This window comes from Plectropomus leopardus, chromosome 2, assembly GCF_008729295.1.
Source record: "Plectropomus leopardus isolate mb chromosome 2, YSFRI_Pleo_2.0, whole genome shotgun sequence".
NCBI classification, from domain to species: Eukaryota; Metazoa; Chordata; class Actinopteri; order Perciformes; family Serranidae; genus Plectropomus; species Plectropomus leopardus.
The window spans coordinates 21882922-21908467 of NC_056464.1; the positions used below are offsets into that span (position 1 = coordinate 21882922).

At 37.5% G+C, this 25546-nt stretch overlaps 3 protein-coding genes across 4 annotated transcripts in view; 2 read left to right on the plus strand and 1 right to left on the minus strand.

The window, feature by feature from the left end:
- The first annotated feature begins 1823 nt into the window (after positions 1 to 1823).
- Positions 1824 to 5564, plus strand: pxmp4 (peroxisomal membrane protein 4). The gene is made up of 4 exons (XM_042497704.1): positions 1824 to 1961; positions 2193 to 2255; positions 4584 to 4782; positions 4896 to 5564. The coding sequence occupies exons 1-4, from the start codon at positions 1849 to 1851 to the stop codon at positions 5157 to 5159; spliced, it is 639 nt and encodes a 212-aa protein (XP_042353638.1). The 5' UTR covers positions 1824 to 1848; the 3' UTR covers positions 5160 to 5564.
- A 2595-nt stretch (positions 5565 to 8159) lies between these two features.
- tgm5l (transglutaminase 5, like) lies at positions 8160 to 14721 on the plus strand. The gene is made up of 14 exons (XM_042494003.1): positions 8160 to 8239; positions 8369 to 8551; positions 8653 to 8886; positions 9284 to 9402; positions 9904 to 10032; positions 10780 to 10957; positions 11199 to 11334; positions 11499 to 11602; positions 11723 to 11962; positions 12058 to 12120; positions 12209 to 12418; positions 12511 to 12668; positions 13688 to 13824; positions 14296 to 14721. Exons 1-14 carry the CDS (start codon positions 8233 to 8235, stop codon positions 14447 to 14449), a joined length of 2052 nt encoding a protein of 683 aa, XP_042349937.1. The 5' UTR covers positions 8160 to 8232; the 3' UTR covers positions 14450 to 14721.
- A 2805-nt stretch (positions 14722 to 17526) lies between these two features.
- The window catches only part of eya2 (EYA transcriptional coactivator and phosphatase 2), a 36484-nt gene continuing 28464 nt past the window's right edge, over positions 17527 to 25546 (minus strand). For both annotated transcript variants that reach the window (XM_042495232.1, XM_042495222.1), the window contains exons 11-16: positions 23847 to 23905; positions 22894 to 23054; positions 20450 to 20564; positions 19307 to 19428; positions 19082 to 19182; positions 17527 to 18701 (exon numbers count right to left, since the gene is read on the minus strand). In XM_042495232.1, the coding sequence (XP_042351166.1) occupies positions 18621 to 18701; positions 19082 to 19182; positions 19307 to 19428; positions 20450 to 20564; positions 22894 to 23054; positions 23847 to 23905 (639 nt within the window). In that variant the 3' untranslated portion in view covers positions 17527 to 18620. The remainder of the gene's footprint in view (positions 18702 to 19081; positions 19183 to 19306; positions 19429 to 20449; positions 20565 to 22893; positions 23055 to 23846; positions 23906 to 25546) is intronic.

Here is a 25546-nt window from a genome sequence, read left to right on the forward strand (position 1 = left end):
CATTGTATCCTACACACAATTCATCTTTTTTTTTTTTTTGCCCCCACCCCGAATTAAACATAAGACTAAGGACACATAAAACATTCACTTGGAAGAAAAACACAAACATTTTTCCTAAATTAATTATGTTATCTCAAAAATTCAGAAAAACAAATTGTTTATTTTCCATGAAAATATGTCTTAGAGTTTTAAAATAATCTATTATTATTAATCTATTAATCTAAGTATTAATCTAAAATCACAGTGACACAGCACTCTGAAATAGGGTGTTCTGCAAGAGTGCTTTAACTTTTGATACTTAAAGTATGTTTTGCTAACAATACTTAAAAAAAGAAGTATAACATTTTGAATGCATGACTTTTACTATATGTGGTATTACTGCAATTACTTTTTAAGTAAAGGGTGTAAATATTTCTTGAATCAATTTACATAATTAGTTATACTTTATCCTGATAAAAAGAAGAAAAAAACAATTTATGGTGTAAAGCACATAAAGTAGCCTACTGTTTTAAAGTGACAGTAATTGGCAAAACGTTCTCAGGGATTATGGGTCTTGTACACTACAAAGCTCAGCAGCTATTTTTAACCCCATTGTCATTATAGACTATTACAGAAATGATAAACAAATGGCTCCTGTGTTGTCTCAAGAGAAAAAAAAGAGTCTTTCATATAAATTCAGGTTTTCTAGAAGTGTAGACTTGTATGACTAAATGACACAAGCACTTACAGTGATTCTGACTGTTGGGGGGAATAAACACGAGTGTTACCTTTCAGATTAAATCATGCATGTACATGTTCAAGAAGGGAACAAGAACAGCTTGTAATTAACTTGGAGTGTGCCTTCAGTGGTCATTTAAAGTGAATTAAGGTGAATTTTACAGGACCACAATGAGATTAATGTTGCAACATCCTGCAGTGAGCGTGGGCATTAACTTTTATGTATTACAACACTGTAGCCTTTATGTGTACGCCCTTAAAATAGTTTTACTCTAAAATTCACTCTCATATAATATAATAGGCTGTACAGACACTAAATGACTCATGCAGACACCAAAGTTACTCAACAAAATCCGGTTTTACAGCAAAAACTGTACACAGTACCACAATAGGGATGGAGTCACCTCTGGCCTTCATTACTCAATAGACCTTTTCCACGGGTGACATTTTGACCTGTCAATGTAGCAAGAAAATGAAGGAACACTTTTAAATTAAAATATTTACATAACATATACATTAAACATATTTTGGTGTATTGACAAAACTTTCAAGTCCTTTTTTTCTTTTTAACTGTGGTGCCAAAAGCATCACACTAGTTGCATACATAAACTGATTTGTATTGGCTGACTTCCCTCAATCAATATTCTTCGAAACACAGAGGACCCTTTTTTGGAACAAGCAAGCCTGCTTCCATCACAACAATTAACGTCTGTATTATTGTTATTCAAAACACATCTGAAAAGGGCTCTAATTTGCAAAGACCCATACCAGTTCATTGATTCATGTGTAATGCATTTCACTCTCTAAATACAAACGTTTGGTCGTTTTTATCAATTGTGTATTACTGCCTAATCTTAATCATTTTTTCTTTAAATCAATTATGCAACCTTTGTGTATTTTTTATTTTATTTTAATGAGTGATTATGGTTATGTAATAGTGGTGGTATCTCTATAAGATATTTTTGGCTTTTAACCTTTCCTGCACAATGTTTTAACCTTTTTCTTTTTCTGTCTGAGCATACATAGGAACCTAAGTTAACGTGCTGCGCTACGGCAAATTTTTGCTGCGACACATCATTCTGGAACGTGAGTGCAACCTGATATTGTGTCCGGTCGGGTGTACTGAAAGTCATGGCAGGTCCTGATCTGATAAAAACTCTCCTGTATACCGTCAATAATCTGCTGCAGCAAGAGAAGTACAAAGCGGCGTTAGCTGTTTTGAAAGGATTCAGAAACGGCGCCGTGTAAGTACGAAAAGTCAAAAAGTCAGCTAACCAGCTAAGCTAACATCGCTTACTTCTACACCACATAACGACTGATGATAGCTGACAGGTGCTGGTTAGAGCAGCTGTTACTGACTATATTGACCTTGTTTCGGTGTCAGACAGCACTGACATTATAGTTTGTTTGTGTGTGTGTGTGTGTGTGTGTGTGTGTGTGTGTGTGTGTGTGTGTTGTCTTTATTTCTTTTACAGATACGGGGCCAAAATCAGAGCACCACATGCTCTGGTGATGACATTTCTATTCAGAAGTGGCAGGTAAGAGTTTGAGCTGTATGAACTTCTCGTATTAAGCACGTTTAGAAAACCAGTGACAAAGTTCTGTGCAATAAAACCAGAACACACCTAAAACACAAGAAGAAGAAAGACTGACACAAGCTAAGAGCCAACAACTTCACACATAATAAAGCAGGAGAGCAAAATAAGCTAAAATGACAAAAAGTACATGGATAAAATCACAGAAATAAAGCAATTTTAGGTTTTTAGAAGTGATGTAAAAGGTGGGACAGAGCTGGAAACCTTGTTCTCAGGTAGGTCGTTCACATTTTCATTTCATTTATTTTATTTATACAGGAAAGAAAGTAACATCAAGAGACAGATTATTGGCCTGGCATTGCATTGGCAAATGCCTATTTGGCATTTTGCAGATTATTCATATCTACGTTTTATTTTAATAACCGCAGGTAAAATCGATTAATCAAAAAGTGCTCTACTTTGGCTCTGCTGCAGCTGTGTATTTCCCTCTAGTCTGTTTTCACCATAAACTGTATTTAAAGATGGACGACGCACCCCACGTATGGTATAGAAAAGTTCCCAAAAGTACAGTATGAGAGTATTACACTAAACCAACACCAGGGAAGGCAGTCTGCAATACATCCAAAAAAAGAGTAAGAATTGGAGGAACTTTTAGTTTGTAAAACCTCAGGCAAAATTTATTTATTCATTTTTTGTTACAATTTTCACTTGACTGTGTAAAAAACCTGATGAAAATTTCAGTTTTGATTAAACATTTGCTAAAGGCATTTAAAAAAGTTTTGTGATGGAGTTTGTTATATTCCAAATTTTAGATATTGACAGAGAGATGTTCATTTTAATTGCAAATGCATACCGGTTCCAAATATTGATTATTAGTCTCGTTAACTACTAATAACTGTTATTGGTATTGGCCCTTAGAAACCAATATCTGTCGACCCCCAGGTAAAAGTGGCCTGAATCAGTTGAAAACAGGTCACGAAAAACACATAACAAAACAAAAGAAAAACAGAAATATTCAACAGAGGCAAGACAGCAGAGTACACTGCAAAGTAGAGGTCTAAAGTAAAGTGAGCAAGATGTGATATGAAATTTGAATCGGTCGTTGCAGGTATGTCCTTCTACCAAATAGTGTTTATATGTATGTTGAAATATGTAATAGAGGTTATTACTCAAATACAGTATGAGATCTTGTTCCGGATTCAAGTTTAAGTGTGAAAAAATTATCTCTGACAATAACTTCTTTTATAAGGTGATACAGTAATGTGTGCATGGAAAACTGATCTGATGCGATCTGTCTTGTGAGTTGGAAGTAGAGCAGTAAGACAGGATTGGAGTTGTTGTTTTAGATCTGGAAGTAAAATTTAATGCAAAGGCTCTGTCACCCTTTTGGATTAATCTGGACCTCGGAACAACAAGGAACGACACATCCCAGGATCTCAGGGAGTGGGAAAGGACATACTGCAATAAGAGATAAATCGTAATATCTCAAGGCGAGGCCTCTCTGGGCTTTGTCAGTAATCAATATTATATTCAGACTGGTTCTAAAAATAACAGGTAGGCAGTGTAAGAAAGCTGGGATCAGGGAAAGTGGTCTTGTTTCCCAGCCCTGTACAAGTCCCAGGCAGCAGAGTTTTTTTATAAGCTAGAGGCGGGACAGTTTTTTTTTTTTTTGTGTTGTAATCACTACTCCATACATCTCTTAAAGGTTCAGTGTGTAGGATTTAAGAGATATGAATAAGAATAAGAATATGAATAGAATATAATAAATATTATTTTTTTAGTGTAAAATCACCTGAAAATAAGAATCGTGTTTTTATTATTTCAGAATGAAAAGTTTATATCAACATAGGGAGCAGGTCCTCGTCTATGGAGATTGCCCTGTTTCTCCAGTATCCAAGAACAGACGAACCAAACACTGGTTCTAAACACTTGCAATTTTGCGTTTGCTTCTGTAGTTTGCAGCCTCTCAGCAACAAAAGCATTTTTTTTTTGTTTTTTTTTTTTAAACATGAAACTGCTTCATTCAGTATTTTTACCGGTTAAAATCACTGGCTCCGTTTGCTTTGGAGAGGAAGAGCCTCTGCAGCAAATAATTTGGCTGATGGTGGAAACGTCCTGAACATCTGGATCAGAAAAAGGGTGAGGACATGTTAAGTTATCAGAGAAAATAGTTGAGCACACATCAGCAGGTGCAGGAACAGCGGCCTCTCTGCGACGTGCCAAAGACAGCTTGGTTAAAACCTGCAATACTTAGTGCTAGATACCACTAATTCCCCCTAAATCTTACAAACTGTGTACACAAGCTTAACTCATCTTTCTTCTCTCTGATAGTTTGAAGGACAAGCTCAAAGCCATTTTGAAGGCCACGTACACCCACTCTCGCAACCTGGCATACTTTGTGTTCACCTATAAAGGACTGCAAGCCTTACAGGAGAAGTGCCAGGGAAAGAGTTTGCAGTCTCACTCCTTTCTGGCTGCCTGTGTTGGAGGCTGGTTAGTGTTCGGGGATAACAACAACATCAATAGCCAGGTTTGATAAGCCTGTTGTCCAAAAATCCATTGTTGTCACATTTCCTTGATCCTATCTGTAATTGTAATTGCAGAAGTAAATGTGTTAAGTCTGTTCTTCTTGTTGTTCTGTAGATCAACATGTACCTGCTGTCCAGGATCCTGTTTGCGCTCTCACGGCTGGCTGTGGAGAAAGGATTTATCCCGCAGCCGAAACACGACCCTTTCCCTCTCTTTGCCACGCTGGTGTGGGGCATTGTCTTGTGGCTTTTTGAATATTACCCTCACACCCTCCAGCCCTCACTGCAGTCATCGATGAACTACCTCTACCATGACAGCAATGTGTGGCACGACATAACGGACTTCCTTGTTTATAATAAGCCAAGGACTGCTGCTTAGAAATGAGCAATAGTTTTTTTTTTCACCTCGGACCAGCTCACCACAATACATGAATTGCATTCTTATTTTTATAATTATTAATATTGCAAATATTATCAAATGTTGCCTTTTAAAATTGTTTCCTGATTTTAGTTTGTATTGTATGATTTTTCGGTTAGTGTTTGATCCATTGACGTGTTTGCCTTGTGTGTCAACTCACACCAAATCTGCATACACCAGCGGATTTACCTACCGTTATTATTCGATAAAATCTGCTTTAAATAGCTAAATCTGTATCTACTTAGTATGATTGTTTTTCTACTGATATTTCGGGTGATTGTACGATTTGTCTGATTTTAATATCCAGCACTATGTCAGTCAATACAGCTGCCAGAGAATAAAAGACAAAAGATGTTTAATGCGAAACAGGCTGAAATGCTGTGATCTGTTGCGACCAAAAACTTATGTCAGTTACGACAATAACTCCGTAGCAGGGAACGCTTCCTAGTGTGCGGCTCAGCAGTCTACTGATTGTTTTTATTTGTTTATCTTATCTTCAGGTTATTTGTTATAAACTCACAGTCAATAAAAAACAGAATAATGATTTATTCTTTAAAAAATAGCAGCGGTTGAACGAGAGCTGGGCAAGTCCAGCACTACTGAGCATCTGCAAAGCAGTATGCAGATTATATTGATGACTGCGTGAAATATGACGTATTGTGTGTGGTAATGATACACTGTCACTCACAGTGTGTTATTACTAATAAAGTGACACCCTGTGGGATTAGGACATCAAGCTCCTCTCTGCAGCACCTACATTTGTTCAGAAGCAGAAGGTGTGCTGTAATTAAATATAATTTAATGAGGACTAAGTGAAATCTCGTTCCAGTCAAACCTGCTTCGAGTCTCTGTTCTTTAAAGACTTAATAATCACTTTTGCTATTCAATACTAATCCAAAAGGAATTTAGCACCTTGTTTAAAAATTAGGTCAAATATGACATATTGCCTTAAAATGCAGTATCAGTATTGATCAAAAAACGTGTCATTATGATTAATTGTGTAAACAATGATTATACAGTATATATCATACACAATATTAATCTCTACACCAGCGAGACCTGTGGCCAAAATCATTATGTTTTCAACTGTCCATCTACTTGTCCCATTCTTGTGAAGGTGATTTCTCATTCTCTTCCTTTGAGGAAATGTCTTCAGATTTGGCACAAACGTTCTCTTGGACTCAACAATGAACTGATTAGATTTTGGTGGTCAAAGATTAAGGTTTCTGTATGCTTGTCTGTCTTATGCTTGTGAATGATATATCAAGAAGGTCTTGAGGAATTTTTAAATTATTTGGCACTCAAGTCCACTTGGACTCAAAAATGAGCTGATTAGAATTTGATGCTCAAAGGTCACTGTTAATACACAACACATGTTTGTAGCCATAAATCAGGTCAACTTTACAATGACATCGTAATGTAAAAAACACTTTTACTGCCATTACTCAATGTCATAACTAATACTGAATTGCTGACACTAATTTTGGGTGCCCATTTTGAAATTGTGCCGATTATATGGATCACCTGTGCTGCCGGGGAAAAGATGTCTGTGAATGATCTATGTGTTCGCAGACACAGACGTAAACTGTAACTTCACTGGTTTGCAGAGGCATACAACCACAAAGCAGTAATTATAGTTCAAATTTAGTTTCAGTATTTGTGATAACTACTGGTTCTTGGTCATGACTCATCCTGTAAAAGTCATGATTGTCTGTATTTTTATGGCAATCCATCTAATAGTTGTTGTAATATATTTGTGATTGACCGACCGACTGACGCTGTCTTAGAGCAACGCAGCTAGCAGCTTAAATTCCAAAAATTGTCCAACCAATTAACGCTGTGCTTGCAGGGTATAACCACAGATTGGTTTTAGAATTAATTAAACTTCATCTTTTAAAGGTGTCATGACGTATTATTAAACTGAACTCTGTGACACCTGACTGATAAATAGATAAAGCAACAATCACTGTCGAGACTTCAGTTGAATATTAATTTTCCAAAACTACCCCCCACGCAATGTGCGTTACACACCCGTCATCATGTCATCTTTGAGGCAAGTTGAAACATTCACTAACCTAATAATCAACTGTGAGAAAACGCCCATGCTTCTATTGTGGTTGTGACAGAGTTTATTTCTACGCTCTCTAGGCTCCCGGCAGATTAATGAGTGTGTGTGTGTGTGTATGTGTGTGTGTGTGCGTGCGTGTGTGTGATGAGAGAAAGACAATTTGCTAGTTGTGGGTGTGTGTGTGTTCCTGCATTTGTTTTTATTTATTAAGTGACAAGTAGGAACTTTGACTTTTTGCCACTTGGACGTATGGGATTTTGATTTAAAAAAAAGCCAAATGTAGTTATATATATGAGCTTCTGACAGTGAAAAATATCTTCCCTGCAGCACTCTGTTAGTAAACATTCAAGGGCAAGGGAAGAAAATAAAGAGATGACAATATAAAGTTAGAAGCATAAAAAAAACCCTGGACTTCTGAGGCACTCTGTTTTCATTTAGTTGAAAACCAACTCTGATGACAGTGTCATTAATTACGTCTTGCTTTCCAACTAAATCTTGCGAGAGTTATATTAGTAACCTCCCCCAAAAGAAGAAATGGAAGGGCAGATACATGTGGCACAGTACCAAACTCATCCTTGCAGTATATGCTCAGTAAAATAGTATATCTGCTCCTGCCTCAGGTCTCATATATGCATCAGAAAACTTTGCAGGTTTTTGCCAGCGTTCACACCCAACAAACTAACGTAATCACCCTTCTGTTGAACTGGGTGAGTCACATTACTCATGGCAGTCTGCGTGACACTGTTCACCTGCAAAACTGTCACAAGGGGGAGTGTCTCTCTTTGCAGTGTATGTTTTTTTTACATGTGACCTGAGGGCCTTAGTGACAATTGAAAAAAAAAAACAAAATTCATTTTCACACTGCCACGTGAGAAATGCTTTCAGAGGGTTGGGCAAAGCTTTATATAGCGGCAGAGGATAACAGCTGGGACACAAATCAAACCACTGACAGAGAGGCATTAACAAATGGAAGGTGAGATTTGTCTTCACAAAGGCATTTTGTGTCTTTAGTCTACCTTTTTGTTCTTGATCTCTTATATTAAGTGCCATCTGAATGCATTTTTCTAAAGCAATTTCTTAATTTTTGTTTCTTCATTTGCAGAGCTGAAAATTCAAAATGTCAACCTGGAAAAATCTGAAAACCAGGAGAGACACAGGACAGAGGGCTTCAGCAGCTCCAAAGCCCTGGTGGTACGAAGAGGAGCCCCGTTCAAAGTCAGTCTGCAGCTGGGGGGCCGAGCCTTCAACCCCAAGACCGAATGTCTGAGGATCAAAGTGATGCTAGGTAGTCCACATTTAGATTTTAGATTTTTTAAATGAATGACCATTATGCAACCAGAATTTTAAATCCCTTTCCCTAATTGTAATTCTCTCTCCTCTCCCCAGGTCACCTGTATGTGGTCATGCCAGTCACTTTCGACGAGAAGGATTGCCCTTTCCGTTGGAGCGCCTATATCGACCCAAATGGCCTGAACCTCCAAAACCCCTCCATATTCATCTCCTCTCCTGTCACTGCCTCGGTGGGTCGCTACAGATTTCAGGTGTGTGTGATCAGTAATAATGGCATGAAGACCTGCGCGTTCGGCAAATTCATCCTGCTCTGCAATCCCTGGTGTCGTGGTGAGTCAACTCAGTGAACTCATTAGATGTTTTTAGGAAGGTCACACAGTTTTGCAGACTCAGAAGGTTTTGATAGCTTATAATAATGCAGCAACAAAATCAGAAGAGCACTCACAGATAAGGTTCTGTGGGACTGAATGACTTCATCATGATGTAAGGCATGCAGTCATCACTTTCAATCAGTTCTTTTATGGGAGTCTGCAGTGCAGTGGTGATGTGCTGTGTGGCTGGCTTTGTGAATCATAGCTGAAAGATACAGATTCATCAGAGCAAATGTCTGCCACAAAAAAAGAGGAGCAAAATTTAAATGTGCCTTACTCTTTATGAGGTATATGGCAGTGTATTTTAAAATGTAACTACACAAGAATGTATTAAATGTCATGGTTATTTCCTGCAGAGGATACTGTGTATATTCCCTTCGAGGACCAGAGAGAGGAGTACATCCTGAACGACTCTGGGCTGCTGTATCTAGGGACGGCGATGAACACTGTGTCGAGACCTTGGTCCTTTGATCAGGTATGAAATGGATATCTCCTGATTACAATTTTTGCAAATGTTTAAAGAGAAAAAAAACACATCAGGTTATTTACAATTGATTTTTTCTTTAAATGTTGTATTCCATTAATTAAATAAATGTAGTATTTATTGTAATGGTAAAGTATTGCTTGTGTCCACTTACAGTATATACTTTTAATACTTTGAGTTGGATTAAACCATTTCAAAAAACATCAGTTGAAACAAACAGAAAAAAATTGAGTAAAAACTAAATGTGGGAAATTGCTCTACAATAAATACTTTGGTAGAGGTAAAAAAACCCAACAATTCTGTAGACAAATATTAACAGGTACAAAACATTCCCAAATTTCGACCTCTATCAAGCTCCAATCCTAAACCTGACCTCAGATATTGGTCCCTTGAGAGAAAGTTAAGCATCTATTTATTAGAATATGCTTAACTTTCTCTCAAGGAACCATCACTAAATCACTGAATTAATTTTTCTTCTCTCTCCCTGTGAAGTTTGAGCCTGATATTCTGGAGACGTGCCTGAATCTGCTCCAAGTCAGCCCTCAGCACCAAAAGAACAAAAGAATGGACTACCTGAGCCGAAAAAGCCCTGTCTACATCAGCCGGGTCGTGTCTGCCATGGTGAGTCACAACATAAACCCTAACAGTGTGTGCACTGTACGTTAGATTCCACGCATATGATTTGAGTCTCTTATAACAAGAAGAACAGGAAAAACTGTGCTTTTTAATGACTTGTCAGTACATTTCCAGTCATATTTGTTGTGAAAAAACTGGGCACTTTAAGCCAAAATCTAATGTTTTCCTAATACTGAGTAAAGTTTTTGTGCCTAAATCTAACCACACGCCAACCACAGTGTGTCACAACATGAAATTAAAAATCAAAATAAAATAAAATATATTAAGAATGTTTGCTGCCTACAAATGTACAAATTTAACACAACATACAAATGTAACAGATCCATGGTTTGCAGAAACGTACTGTAATTGTTGTAAGTTGTAACACAACTTGTAGACACAAACTAAAAGATAATCACGTGCTACAAGTGCTCTGCTTCACCATTATTTTATTTGCATATCATGAGAACACGAGTGTTGCATCTGCGTATTAAAAACATGTTGCGGCTTGAACTGGGACAGTGTGCTCTGCAGATAAATGCATACCTTCTGCAAAGTCCTGAAAGCTAATTGTCATGTACAGGCACACTGTAAATTATAGCAGTGAAACAGGTGAAACAGTAATTATTAAACTGTCACTCTGTAAACCAGAATCATCTTGGGAACCCGTGAGAGGCGCCAGCATGCTTTATGACGTGTGGGATCTGAAATGCAAAAATTGAAATTACATTTATGTTCTTTTTTTATGTTCAGATCAACAGTGAAGATGACCGTGGTGTGCTGAAGGGGAACTGGACAGGTAGCTACAAAGACGGTGTTCCTCCCTCCTCGTGGACTGGGAGTGGGGACATTTTGACACAGTGGGCTGCGTCTGGTTACAGCCCGGTCAAGTATGGACAGTGCTGGGTGTTTGCAGCTGTAATGTGCACAGGTGATTATATCAGCAAACTTCAGAAATGAAATCATATTGAAAAAAATCAGTCAGTCACTCTTTACTTTACTGTTCGTTCATTCTTCATTGACTCATGCTAAGGCCTCAAAAAATATGTAGTCATGATTGATGCCTTATCGGTCTTGTTAAGATGCCAAATATTTTTTTCCCTGTGACACAATGTTCAGATATGTCAGTCAGTGTGTTTAAATTTTTGTCTGTGTTTTATGACATCTTCCAGTCATGAGAGCTCTTGGCATTCCTTGCCGTGTTGTCACGAACTTCAACTCTGCTCACGACACCAATGACAACCTGGTGATTGAGGAGTACTACAGTGAAACGGGGCAGAAACTGAACCTCAGCAAAGACAGCATATGGTTAGTCATGATTTCCCTTTTAAATCTGTTTAGAAGTAATTGTACTTTTTGTGACAGTGATCCTGGCTTATTAAATCACTTTTTGAATCAATTCGTTTAGTTTTGTGAAGAAAAAAAAAGTCTATTTATGCTTTGTGATATCTTTTTTTTATTCTTCTCAACAGGAACTTCCATGTGTGGGTGGAGTGCTGGATGACTCGTCAGGATCTGGGATCTGGCATGGACGGCTGGCAGGTTTTGGACCCGACCCCCCAGGAGAGGAGCAGAGGTGTGTGAGAAATATGGTCTTCCATGGCATACATGGAATATACATACAACTGCGAGACAGTAATTCCAGTCTTGAAATAAACATCACTGTAAATGTCTTTCTCTTCTTCTTTTGTCCTAGGAGTGTTCTGCTGTGGGCCAGCCCCAGTCAAAGCAATCAAGGATCGCCGTATTGACCTGTTTTTTGACATCCCCTTTGTTTACGCTGAGGTGAATGCAGACGTTCACTCATTTGTAGTTAGTGATGGGCGCGTGGTCAGCCACAGCAAAGACACAAAGAGAGTGGGATCCTTCATCTGCACCAAAGCTATTAGCTTCCCCAGATACCAGAACATCACCGGAGACTACAAATACATCAAAAGTATGAAATTCATTGATTTGCTCACTTTTTAATTTAAAAAAGTGGCACTATATGGCATAAATACTTATATTTTTCCTTCAATCTTTACGAAATAGGTCCAACTCCATCATTATCATCAAGAAGTTCAACAATGTCGGATGACTCAACATTAGAAAGAGGTAATTTTGAATTTTCAGTACATTTAGTAGCCATCTGTCTAAACACACATCATCTCATACAAAAGCCCTATTCATGATTATTTTGCAGATCCATCCAAGGGGGTTTCAGTCTCCCTGACCCTGGATAAAGCTCCTGTTGCCGGGGAGCCTGTCCGCTTCACAGTGAAAGTCGTCAACAGGCAGAATGTGGCCAAAATGATGAGGGTGCATCTCAACGCCCAGGCTAAAGAATACAACCACAGCCCCACAGACACCTTCTGGAAATCCCATGGTGTCCTTCAGCTGGCGCCCATGGAGGGTAATTTCATTTTTTACTCATCTACACACTGAAATCCTCACTTCTGAAGACTGCTGTTGTTTAAATGTCTCTTTCTCCCTCTGCCTTTCCAGGCAAAGTTCTCCACCAGCAGATCCTCCCGGAGCAGTATGAGGATGTGGTGGGAGATGACCTGATCAACCTTGCAGTCGTCCTGGAGGACACAGTCAGTCATGAGCAAGTCCTGGCATCAGAGGAGTTTAACATCACCAGCTCACATATTACAATAGAGGTACTTCAGAAAATTCATTTTTCATTTATTTTACTTTTTGTAAAAATCCCAACTCTTTGACACAACATTTGCAGTGCTAAAAAAAAAGGATAATGTGTAAAATTTGACACAAGGCATCTAGAAAATTAACTTCTCTTATGTGATGTGCAGAAGCAATAAAAAACAAACAAAAAACAAAAAACAAACTTTGATTGGCCCAAAGCATTATTAAGCTTAATTTAAGTGGAGTCACTGCAGGTGAATAGGGCGAAAATTTAATTAATATATATCTTCGTGAAACTCTGCCAGCTTATAACTTACATTAAGGCAGTTATGTTTTGTATTACAAGTTTCCTGATATTTTAAATATGTAAATGAGGCAATATCTAATTAAATGTATTAATTGCTCAACGATTTCAAGGACAAAAATTCTGAACATTGAATAAAGCCAGGTTCAAAATTCTTGTTGAATTTTGTTGACATATGAGAGCCAAAAGTTTAAAAAACAACAACAAAAGAGGCTCAGAGTTTGAAAAGAAACTCATTTTTCAGAAAATAGATTTAAAGGAACCGTATGTTGTGTAAAGTCCTATACATTCTCAGTAAAATAAAAGACACTACACTTATAAAGGATACAAATTTTAACTAATGGATATACCATGCAACGTCCCCAGATGATTACTTACATGTTGTTTAAAATTTGAAAATACACAAATTGTCTAATTATCTCACCATTATCTAATGATCTATACACTTTCTGATTAACATTTCCAGAACAGAAAGACTAAAAAACACACCTAAATGTGTGTGTTTGGACATTTTCTTTCCACTGGTCTAAAAAGATGAATATCATTGAACTAAAATAGCCCAAAATCTCAAAAAATGAAAAAAGTGCATGAAATAGCTTTCACCTGCAGTGTCTCCCCTCAGTTGAGCTGTAGGAAAAATGCAGAATGTGATGACAATGATTCACTTTAGAGTTATTTGAAGAGTAATATGAGTGAAATATAAGGATTTATTAACACAATTTTCTCCTTCAGATTGCAAATGAAGACTCTATTGTGCCCAACAAAAAGCACGCTGCCACAGTGACCTTCACCAACCCATTTTCTCACCCGGTGAGTGGAGTACTGACAGTGGCTGGCGCCGGGCTGATGCAGGGCAAGGCTCATTACAGGTAAGAATGAAGAACTTCTTGTTTTCATCTTCTCACGTGCATGCTGAATGACGTTTTATACACATCATAAATGGCTGTAAAACAAATGAGCTGAAGAATGCACAAAAAGGGAGTGTCACTGTGTATGACAGTACAGTATTCTTAAAGGAATGTAGGCTTGTTACATTTGTATTGTGCTGCTCACGTTTCTACTCAGGCAGGTGTGGCACAACAAATTTTTCCACTGCTGTGTGCAGATGAAGGTCGATAATTATTCACAGGAACTGGGAGGGTTATTTGAGTGATTAAGTGTGATTAGCTATAAAAAAATTTTAGCCTTGCTATGTGTGCTAAATTTAGACATTCACAAGGTAATAATTGTAGCTTAGCTGTCGCAACACACAATTGGAGCCAGCTATTTGTGATCACTGCACTTCAAAGTAGCACTTCAACATTTAGTGAACTCTTTCTTTCTCTGTGTCTTCTCTGCAGGATGCACTCACTGCCTCCAGGAGGAAAAGCACAGCAGCACATCACCTTCATCCCCAGCAAGATGGGAACCAAAATGCTGCAGGCCAGCATGGCCCTCTCAAACATCAACTCCACTATAAGAGGCTTCAAGATGGTCTCTGTCAACAGAGCTTAGGCCCTGTTTGTGTGTGTTTTTTTGTTCAGGTATCACATTTGGGTACATTTCTGAAGTCAGCATTGATTTGCTTTTTTATTTTCTGATGTAAAAACAAAAATAGCCACCTAGAACAGCCAGAACATGACAACAAGGTGGTGGCATCCATTGCAGTAGAAACTACAGATTACTGGCTTTGCATGATATAAATGTGAATGTAAATTATATTTATTTATTTATTGAGATTTATTGTGCTATTTGTGTTCAAGCCATTAAAATTCACACTTTTTAAACAAACATTTTTATCTGGATTTCTGTGCTTTTTGCCTTGGTTTAAATAATAAAAATATATATATAAAAAGTGTTAAAAACTACTGTATGTCACATTTTATTGTTTTGTTGTTGTTGTTTGTTTGTTTTTATCTTGGGATCACTTAATGCGGCCAAAACTCCCCTTGGCCAGACCAACCACTGACATGTTATCTATTTTCTGCAAACAAAAACAATAATATAGAATAAATATACACAGTCACATACATCCAAAGTAACTCATACTCATGCAAAAATGTGCATTAAATTGGAAAATGTAAACTACGGAGGTATGTGAGTGGGCCAAAACAAGTAACAGAATAAAATAGAATAAATCATCATAGTGATTGTAATGTGGCCCATAGATACATATACATAGACGCCACATTGACTGTGTTGGCCATACATCAGCGCGTCTGTCGTGTTGGATGTGGCAGGTCTGCCCTGTAAACAAATTCACATAGATGTAAAATATGATCTGAATTAAAAAGCACTAACGTTTACATTTAACTGATTTTAATGAATCATTTTTACATTCATTGATTTATATTCATTTAAGTTCTAACAATGATAATCACTTAGACAAAAAAAAAGAACAAAGTCTGCATATTAAAATAAGACACTACAACTGGCAGTGAGTCTGCTTTCTTTTCATTTAGCAGTAAAGTGATTAACTCCGTGGCAGAAAATTACAAACCCTTATTCTATTGTATACAATAACATTTCATGGAAAAAAAAGAAAGAAAAAAAGTAAACTACTACTAGGCTACTGTTATAAAATATGCTCAATATATTATGCAAGTCAGTTGTCCATATTTTGTAAGGACTAAGTCCTTTTTTTTGTTATATATATATATATATATATATAAGTTTTTTTTGTTATTATATATATATATATATATATATATATAAATAAAGTAATTTCACGTTTTTTATTTATCATAATAATAATAATAATAATAATAATAATAATAATAAATAATAATAATAACAATGATGTCACGTTCCTATAGTATTTATACCACAGTTAGTCCCGACCAAGCAATTTGACTGGGCGAGAGGCACTAAGTAAGTGCTGATAGTGCAACCACAGCGGGACCTTTAACTACGCATGTATCACTCCGCTCTACAGGTGTTTTGAAATTAAGCTAACCGTGAATTAGCCAACATCAAAAGGTCGTCGCACCAAACTTTGCACTGCACATAGGAACATGTTTCCACAAATAACATTTGAGTTAAGCGATGAATGGTCGCCAGAGAAGGACGAAGGGAAGAAGAGAAGCCGGGATACTTTGCTGCAAACCTGCAGGTAGGGGCTGCGCTCATATGACAGCAGAAGATGTTGCAATGTATCTTCTGATGAAGCTGCTAACTTATTGGCATCACACGCGTGACACCAAAACTCTTATTCCACTGGATACATGATAAATGAAAACATACAGATATTTCGCATTATACTAAGTAGCTGGCCTGCAGTAACGCGTAGACCTTGTTTACAAAACTTTGCAAGCTAGTGTGCAGGGCATGTGTCGCTTGACACATTGATGAACTATTTGTGTTGACAGAACTAAATAAATAAATTAAAATGATCAGCTTTTAATAAAATTAATAAATTACTGAATGGCGCTTGTAGACCTGTTGTATAAATGCACTGATTATCACACTCGGGTATGTAGGACCACAAATGTCATAGATATAGTAATAAAGCATTTAAGTAATAACTAATTGTACAGCTAAAAATAGGCATTAAATATTTGTTTGGCTGCTGTATAAAAGCAATATCAGACTCGAATATCCCACTGTGGAGGACCGCAAGTGTCACAGAAATAGCAGTAAAGCATTTACTTAATAGCTAACTAATTGTTGGCCTAAAACTGAAATATGCATCAATAAATGTGTTTGCAAATTTATTTATTAAACTTTAGACTAAATTGCAAAGTAAATCATTGTTTGATGTTTTAATGGGCAATAAAAAGAAGTATGAAAAGGTTTTCAAAAACAACATTTGATTTGTAAATAATTAAAAAAAAGAATACATAAATAGATAATGACAAAAAGAAAAGGGAAAAAGATGAGGGAAATGCACATACAAACGTTTTAAAGACCTGTTTCAAATTTTTTAACATTTTGTGAATGTAGTTTTTTCTCTTGTAAAACTGCATTTTACTGTATGTATTCATGAATGTATTTTTGAATTATATATTTATTGACTATTTGAGTCGTTTTTGTAGATCCCTTTTTAAATTGAACTAGTTATTGATGGAGTAATATTTTTTTGTTAATTCTTATCATTCCTCTTTTTTTATTTACCATGAAAACATAACACATTTATATTAATAAATAACTAATTTATAGCTTAAAAAAAGAAATTTGCAAAGAAATGTATTAAGCCTATTTATATTGTACAGTTAGTTATCAATTAAATTAAATGCCTTATTACTATTTCTGTGACACTTGTGATCCTCCTTAATCGAGGCTGTGCTGTTGTGCTGAATATCAGCACAGCTGTGATTGTCTTGTCCACTGATAGTCAATACACCACTCCCTCTTGTGTGTTATTGCTTTAGTAGGTTGATTTGTTGTGGCAGTTCTTTTTCTACCCTGAAGAGGGAGACTTTCCCTGAAAGAAAAGTGACTGCAGTTCATTCTGAATAAGATGCTTCTCAAACTCCTGATAATTACATGTAATCCACACAAGGAACAATTATTTGTCATTTAGTTCCTCTTGTTTCATACGCCCCCGGGTCCAGTGTGAAACTCTTTTGAAATGAAATGAAACTTGACTCACCTTTCCCAACAATGCAATTAATTTATTTGTATTTATCTATTTTAACTGTCTGTCAAAACAAATCCACAATAAAGCATTATATACAAATCATAGCTAAGCTGACAGGCAGTGTAATCGGCACATGCACGACCATACCAGTTCATCTATATTACAAACAGGTTATTAGGACAATTAGGAAAGAACAGAAAGAGGGTTAAAACATGACAAACATTTACAACCCAGAATCAAAAGTAAGGATTCAAGCACCAACCTATAATACAGCATCTTCAAGACAGCTTCTCATGAAAACATTTTTACAAGAGATCTTTTTGGTCTTTGAAGGGGATATTTTTATGTCAAGCTCCAAAATTGTTTTTACCTCATTGTGTTGTGAATTTAACCAATAATAAATAGCTCACATTTTAATGGTAAAATACAGACTATTTTCAATAGCCTCTACCTATGAGGACAATATTATCTCAAGTTTATCTAGCTGAAATATTCATAAAACAATTCTAAAATAATCGTAAAGGCAAAATCTATCTTCCTTCTAAGTCTCGTTTCTAATTTTGTATTTAAAATAGTAATGGTCAGTGGAAAAGGGGGTTTAGTGTCACAACAAATAACAAAAAAAGACACAGAACAACTGGAGCTTTTCATTCATGCAGACACTGTTCAATACACAGAATGTACAATTTTGCATTCAGTGCATCACTTTTTTTGTGTACAAAAGTGGGCCACATTTCATAAAATTGAGATGAACATATTTTTTAAAAAGTAAAAAAGGAAAAAAATGCAGTATTAACCATAATTCCCTGGGGTTAGTTTTGAAGCTTTGGTCCCTTGTTTGTCTTTGGTCTTTTATTTTGGTCCACCACTTTTGGCCTCATCTTTATGTGTCATAGATGCACTGCAGCCTTGCTTCGACATCCTGACAGTTTCTTTGGCTTTGAAGTGAAATTGTCCACCTAGGTGCTCATTAGGGATCAAATGCCTTGCGCAAAGCCTTTAAATAGAAACACTGACTCTCTCTGAATCAGTCTGTAGCTGCTCTCAGGAGTTCAGGAGCTTCTCATGATTTGGGCTGGAGGAGCAGAGTGTGACAGCTGGCGCCCTCTAGAGGTAGTCCAGCTCCAGTGCATGGCTCAAAGCCTCCAGATCGGCGCGACAGGACACCCTCCAGAACGGCATGTTCTTCTGAGAAAACAAAAATAAAATCTAAATTATATGCAGGTTTTAATGTAAAACATGCAAACTTAAGGCAAGAAACTTGCAGTGCTCTGGCAGATGCAACGCAGATGTGAATTATAGACTGTGGTTTGGAGGGGGATTACAGCATGTTACAAAGTATATGTGGATAACATGTTAGCCTGTAATGTACAAAAGCATAATACAAATAAGATATTTGCCTAACTGCCAAATCCAGAAAAAAAAGTCAGACATTTCACTCTAAAGGTTAGAAAAACCTCAAACTCAGACATAGAAGCAGGAGAAATTGAGTGTGTCTTAAAGGTAACTGATTAGTTGAGGCCCATTTTTCAGCAGTCACACTCGTTAAACAACAGATTGAGTTATACCTTCTTGGCCACAGACTCTTCCTCGGCTCCATCTCCTATCACCACATACACCGCTCTCCGACCAAACCTCTGAGAGACACGCTCAAAACAGCTCTCTTTGCCTTTGGAAAAAGGGAAAATCAAATTAAAATGACTTCAAATGAAACCTTTGAAGAAAGACTTGTATTTGCAATAAACACAGTTGTCCTTTTCTCCCTGAACTCTTCTTCCCTAAACTTTCCTCACCTGTCTTGGTGGCACTGTATATGTTCTCTATGGGGAAAGCAGAGCCCAGGCCGTACAGTAACACCTTGGAGAGGGCTGGGATGAGCTGGGTGGTGGTTACCAACACATTCACACAGTTCGGCCTGAAGCAGGACAGGACAGAAACATTAATACCACAGCTAAGTATAACAATCATTTTATTCAAATAGCACCTTTGAAAACAGATTTTACAAAGTGCTTTGACGACAATGCAAAGCAGAAGCAAGAAGGGTTGGGGCCAAATGATAATGCCGAACCAAGGCCAGACTAAATAGTAGAATTAAACAAGAGAGAAAAAATTACAAATCAGAAATAAAAAAAATAAAAAAACAACAACCCATACCTATAAGAGTAAATACAATTCAGAGAATAAAAGCATTAAGCACAGAAATATTACTAATAATGGAATTCAAAATGATGGAGACAGAATAAAAGAATAAATTAAAAGATTAAAGACAAACTAAAAAACACAAACTAAAAAAGACAAATTAAAATAGATGATTATTAAATGATGTCACCTTAAAGGGACATTTTCCCCCCATATAATTTTTTTTTTCCTCTTACCTGTAGTGCTATTTATCTATCAATCAATCAATCAGTCAAAATTAGAGAAACTTAACATCAATGTCTCTTTCCAGAAGTCATGACCTGGTTTCTCAAGATAATTCACAGACCTTGTTGTGAGCAGTTTAATGTAGGAACTATATTTTTCTATCAAACTACACCCACCAACTACATCACTGCTGAAACAAGGTGAGTGGATTATTTTGAGTAACTGTGTAATAATTTCTGAGAAGAGACATTGCTGGGCAGTGTGTGTGTGTGTGTGTGTGTGTGTGCGCGCGCGTGCCTGTATTTTTTGTGTTTTGAGCACCAGAAGCTGAGTGCCATCTGGTTCCATTATACTGGAAATAAGGCAGACATCTTTATGGAGGATATCTCCAACACTCTGCAACTCACATCAAAACATTCTTGACTGATAAATAACACTGCAGGTAAACAGGAAAAATCTGTATTTTTGATTTGGGCATCTGGAGAAAAATAATTAAATTAAACACTGTGGAGCTAACAGCTGATGTTAATTGAGCAGCTGATGTAAATGAAGCCATGACAGCATGAACTGACCTTGAGTTGATCAGAGCCAGCGCTTTAAGTGCTTGAGTCAGCCACAGGTCAGTCAGGACCTCCATCTCTCTCCTCAGCTGTAACCACTCCTCCCGCTTTGGGCTGCCCAGCAAACCTGCCCATCAGGGAGAAGCACAAGCTTCATGGTCAGTCTTTGAAACAAAACAACAAGTACATGAACCCGTATAGCTGCGATGCATTAAAAAAAATCTAATTTACTTAGACGTTGCAAAATCATATTTTGACAGCAGGACTGTCTGCAGTCTTTGGTTGGACGATTCTCACACAATAACCTCCAGCCAAAACCTCAGACATATGGTTTCCAGCAGAGGTAAAGCAGCCAGCTGTAATCAGCAGTGCACAAGGGTCCATAAAGAACAACAAGCTCTGACTCATTATCATAGTTGACAAACAAACCTAAGAAGGCCTTTTTACCTTTTTCACCACATCATGATCCAATTAATATAATAGGTAATACGTCAGTAATGGACCCATTTCTTAAGCAAAGATTCCTCTGAGAAGGAGCAGGTGTTTATCATCATATGCTCACAGCATTTCATCACCAACTGGTTTGGTCAATGCACAAAATGGAGCTTCAAAAATACATCATGTACTTTTCTGAAGCAGGACACTTATATAACTTGATAGCCAACAAAAACAAAGAAAACCCAGAAAAATCGCTGTGGTCTGAGGCTGAGCTGTGTTCAAATGGAAGTCTAGCTTATGGTCTAGCAGCAGGTAAATGCTTCAATGTGGTCTAATCCGTACTCAACATATTTTGACGCTTGGGCAGAAGCCCCTGGAGTTATTATAATAACACTGGGGGCAGCCTTTTGCATTGTATATTGACACAGAGAGGGTTGGCGATAAGTCACTTGAGTTTACTTGTGACAAAGAAGTGGTCAACGGTTAGGTGTAGTCAACAAAACTACTTGGTTAGAGTTAGGAAATACTTGTGGTTGACATGATCAATGACTCAAAATAACTCAGTGTTGAATTATAGTTCCACACAGGACACAAACACTAGTCTCCTGGGTCAAAGACATGTACTTGTTGGACCCACCCATCCTTCGTGGATTTTTGGCTCTTTTACATCTGTTGTTCTGAACATCATGTAATCATGCAGCAGGGTTTACACTGGTGTTGGTTGAAAGCCTTCTACGTCTCATGCAGATGCAGGTGTAACTGCCCAAGCAATGTATTTTAATGCCATATATTTGTTATACTTTTTGTGAAAGGCTGCAGATGCAATTAAGCTTCGGCTCAACAGTTTTGTTCTGCATGGCCTGTTAAATAAACCTAACTAAAAAAAACTTAACTAATTGTGAAAATGATTGTCTATTGCTTAGGACAAGCAAAACACTTGCCTGGGTCCAGACCTTTGAATCTGCCCACTCTGCGTCCGAGTTGACTAATTTTGATCATGAAAATAGTGTTTCTCTCATCATATAGCTAATTAAAAAAACAACAAAATACAAACAAACAATACAAATGCAACAGTTTCATCTTTCACTAATAATGTAATCAATTTTACACAATTCCTGAAAGCAGCCTTCCTCACTGTCCACTCTACACTTTGCTGGGGCTATGTCTGCTTCGTGGCAGGAAATCTCTGCTGCTAGGCAACCGTTCAGTTTACTAGTTTACTGTCTATTTATGAAAACACATTAGTTCCTGCTTGATGCATGTCTACAAGCTGTTTTACAGTCCTATCATTGAGTTGAAGGGAAAAAAATGAAAATTGATCATGCTTGATTAACAAATATTGTGTGCCAGGCAATAGTACATTTTGAAAGTCAAGCCAAGGGCTGCTAAAAATTGGTCTGAGGACCACGATTGGCCCCAGGGCCAGGCTTTGGACATGCCTGATGAAAATGAACCGTTAACGAGTTGATATCAGGCAACCAAAACACAGCATAGCCAAATTCTAGATCAAGTTTACAAGCCTTGCTTGCCGTTCTGTCACACCCTTTTGCTCTGAATGAGGGACGTTTTATGACATTTCTAGAGGGGCAGAAGGCTATGTTTGTCTACTTGCCTTAATTCCTTCATTACAAGAAAATAATGTGAATTCCCATTTTCTGTTTTTTCTTTTTCTTTCTTTTGGACCGTCAATACTCTTTGATTATCTATTTTGGACCTCAAAAAAGTACTCAACATGATGTCCTGTCTTTGCAGTTTATGTTAAGAGGATGGCTTCCTGTGAATGTTCTGCATTGTACCTTACTTGTTTACAGTTTTTTTTTGTTGTTGTTGTAATACCAGAGGTTTATCAAAATCCAATAAACACACATACAAAAAAAAATTAAATTAATTTTACTGTTACCTTTTCTTTCATTATGTGTTCTAATTCTGTTGCAAGAAAACACACATAATCCTCATTACCTAATCTAAATATCTATGTTGCTATTACACAGCAGTGTTAAAATAAGAGTGGAGCTTACCCCCAACATTATTCTTGTATGTGTTGTAGATCTCCTTGACTCTGCGGTATCGGAAAGCCAGTTTCCTCATCCAGTCCACCCCTCCGTGAACCCCTGACCCCAGGCACAGAGAGCCGGCCCCTGCTGGGCTCTGGAAGCCGTCCGACCCAAAGTTGTAAGTGCTGCAGGATCACAATACAGGAAATAGTCAGGATATACATCATAAAGACACACACTGCATTTTTCCAGAGCATCTTATAGAAGCACCATGTTTGGTGTTTCAGAGGGATTGATTTAAGAACTGGTACAGCTATATTTATGAATACAGTTTCTAACTCTACGAAGTGACTTAAAGCTATTCAGGTTATGAACGAGAAGGCAGTGCTTGAACCATTTATCAAATTTAGGGAGGTGAGCCAGTGTAACCACAAAAATTTCAGGGACAAGAAACACTGTTAAATTGAAAATCACTTTTTAGTCATGAATGAAAAAGCTTTGTCAGTAAGAAATCATGAAGTATATACATTCAGCGCGGGTGGGATGAATATAAAAACATCTTTGAGAATGAAAAGGGCCAAGTTCAATAAAATAAATACTTCAAAAAAAGTACTTTGGTACAGTCTGGCTCTTTCTCAAATCACTCCTAAAAGTATCCTAAAGTGCTTCAACAAGTTTCTGCAGTAAAACGTCTGGACTTAGGGAGACAGAGGGAATGATAAAGAGATATTTTGATGAGAAACGAAAGCGTTGGATAATCCTGTGACATATTATATGGCTGTGGAAGTCGGTAAAATAAAAGACATGCACATGCTTGCATGCATGAACAAACACAGACGCGCAAAAACTCTTCGTCTCATCTCTTTTTTCCTCCTGCGCACTAAAACCCAGAGGGCAAGTCTGGTTCACAAGCCACAGCAGAACTGTCAGAGTCTCTCAGCAGAGCTCTATATACAGTAACACAGTAGGCGCTTTACCTCAGGTCCTGTCCGTTGTCGTCTGATGCCACGTCATCAATATGAACCTGGTCACATTCCTGGGAAATGAAATAGAGAACGGATATATCAAAAGATCCATTTCAAAGTGGAGCCCTGTACAGGCAGGTCCCTCCTCTTCAGGGGAGCCTGCAGGAGCGATAGCACTTACAGTAATAATAGTAAAACAAGCTAAAATAAAAGACAAGGAAGGAGAAAATAAGGTGTTGGGACACGGGACAGTGAGGCGCCAGAGATACAGGACAGTCAATGCGGCTGAACGATCCTGGTGTAACCACACAGTAAATTAAAGTAAAGAAAATCTGCATTTTTTTTAAAGTGCGTCCAATATTTTGGTTAAAAAATCCTCTGAAGAAAGGCCTATTGTCTTTGACGAGCACAGTGGTGTGCATGCTTTTCCTTTCTATTGGATGTTAATGCAGCCGACCAAACCGCAGGGATTCAAACCACACTGTAGCTTAAAACGCACAGCTACAGCCAAAGCACCTTCAGCAATACGCAGTTAAATCAGAAACTTGAAAACAGTTATTAAGATTGGATGAAGACAAAACCAAGGAGCATAAACCCATCATAGCAGACAAGGAGGAAATACAGAGGTATGTTGAATAACTGTCTCTCAAAAAACACAAAACAAAAAAAAAACTTTCACATTTTTTAGTCCAGCTTTAAGCCCACAGCCTCCTTTCTCAAATTCACATTACACACAACCATGCACACATTCGTGCAAAAACTGAGTCCTAGTCTAATTTCTAGTTGTCACACAGAGACCCGAGACAGACATGGTCTCCTATCACTTTTCAGCCATCTAAAAGCCAGATGGAGACGCTACCTCATCTTCCCTCCACCTCCACATAGCTCAATTTCCAGGGGCTGCAGCCCACCTCCCACTCATGTGCCACCCACCCCTGCAAGCAAGTAGCAAGTAGCATTTGGGGGGATATTATGGCAGAAATGGAGTATAATATAGACTGGTTCATTGTGATTTTGCACTGATAAAAACATTAACTTCCAGGTAGACAACTGTCAAATTATTTAAATTATGGAGATTTCTGAAGTTGGTAAACCTTTTATTTCTTTTGTCGTTTTAGCTGTAACTATAAGTTGAACACGGTGGTCTGTGCTGTCTGATGTTTCTGCTGTGTTTATTTTATGTGGTTTGTTGCTTTGCTAGCATCTTTGATATAACGGCTTAAATTCCCCATACCAAAGGGCTGTCTGACAGCCTTTGTTCTGCACTATTTGATTTTATTGTAAGTTAAGTGAGGGTTTTCTATCACAAAGTTATTGTAAAGAAATATAGTGATTCTGTCTATAATACTTATGTTTTCTTTAGTGTAGAATCACCTGAAAATAGAATCGTTGTGTTTTTGTTACCCTAGAATGAGCTGTTGATATCTATATAGGCAGCAGGTCCTCATCCACAGAGATCCCCATGTTGCACCATCATGTTTCTACAGTAGTCCAGAACGGACAAACAAACACTGGCTCTAGACAGGGCAGTTTGTGTGTTTGTGTCACACTGTAGTTTGAAGCCTCTCTGCGATGAGCAATGTTAGAAAAAAACACAGATTTTTTTAAAAATGTAAAACCGCTTTATTCAGTGTTTTTGCTGGTTTAAACCACCAGGTTGATTTGTTTTGGAGAGGAAGAGAACTGTGTCGATAACTTGGCTCGTGAACGTC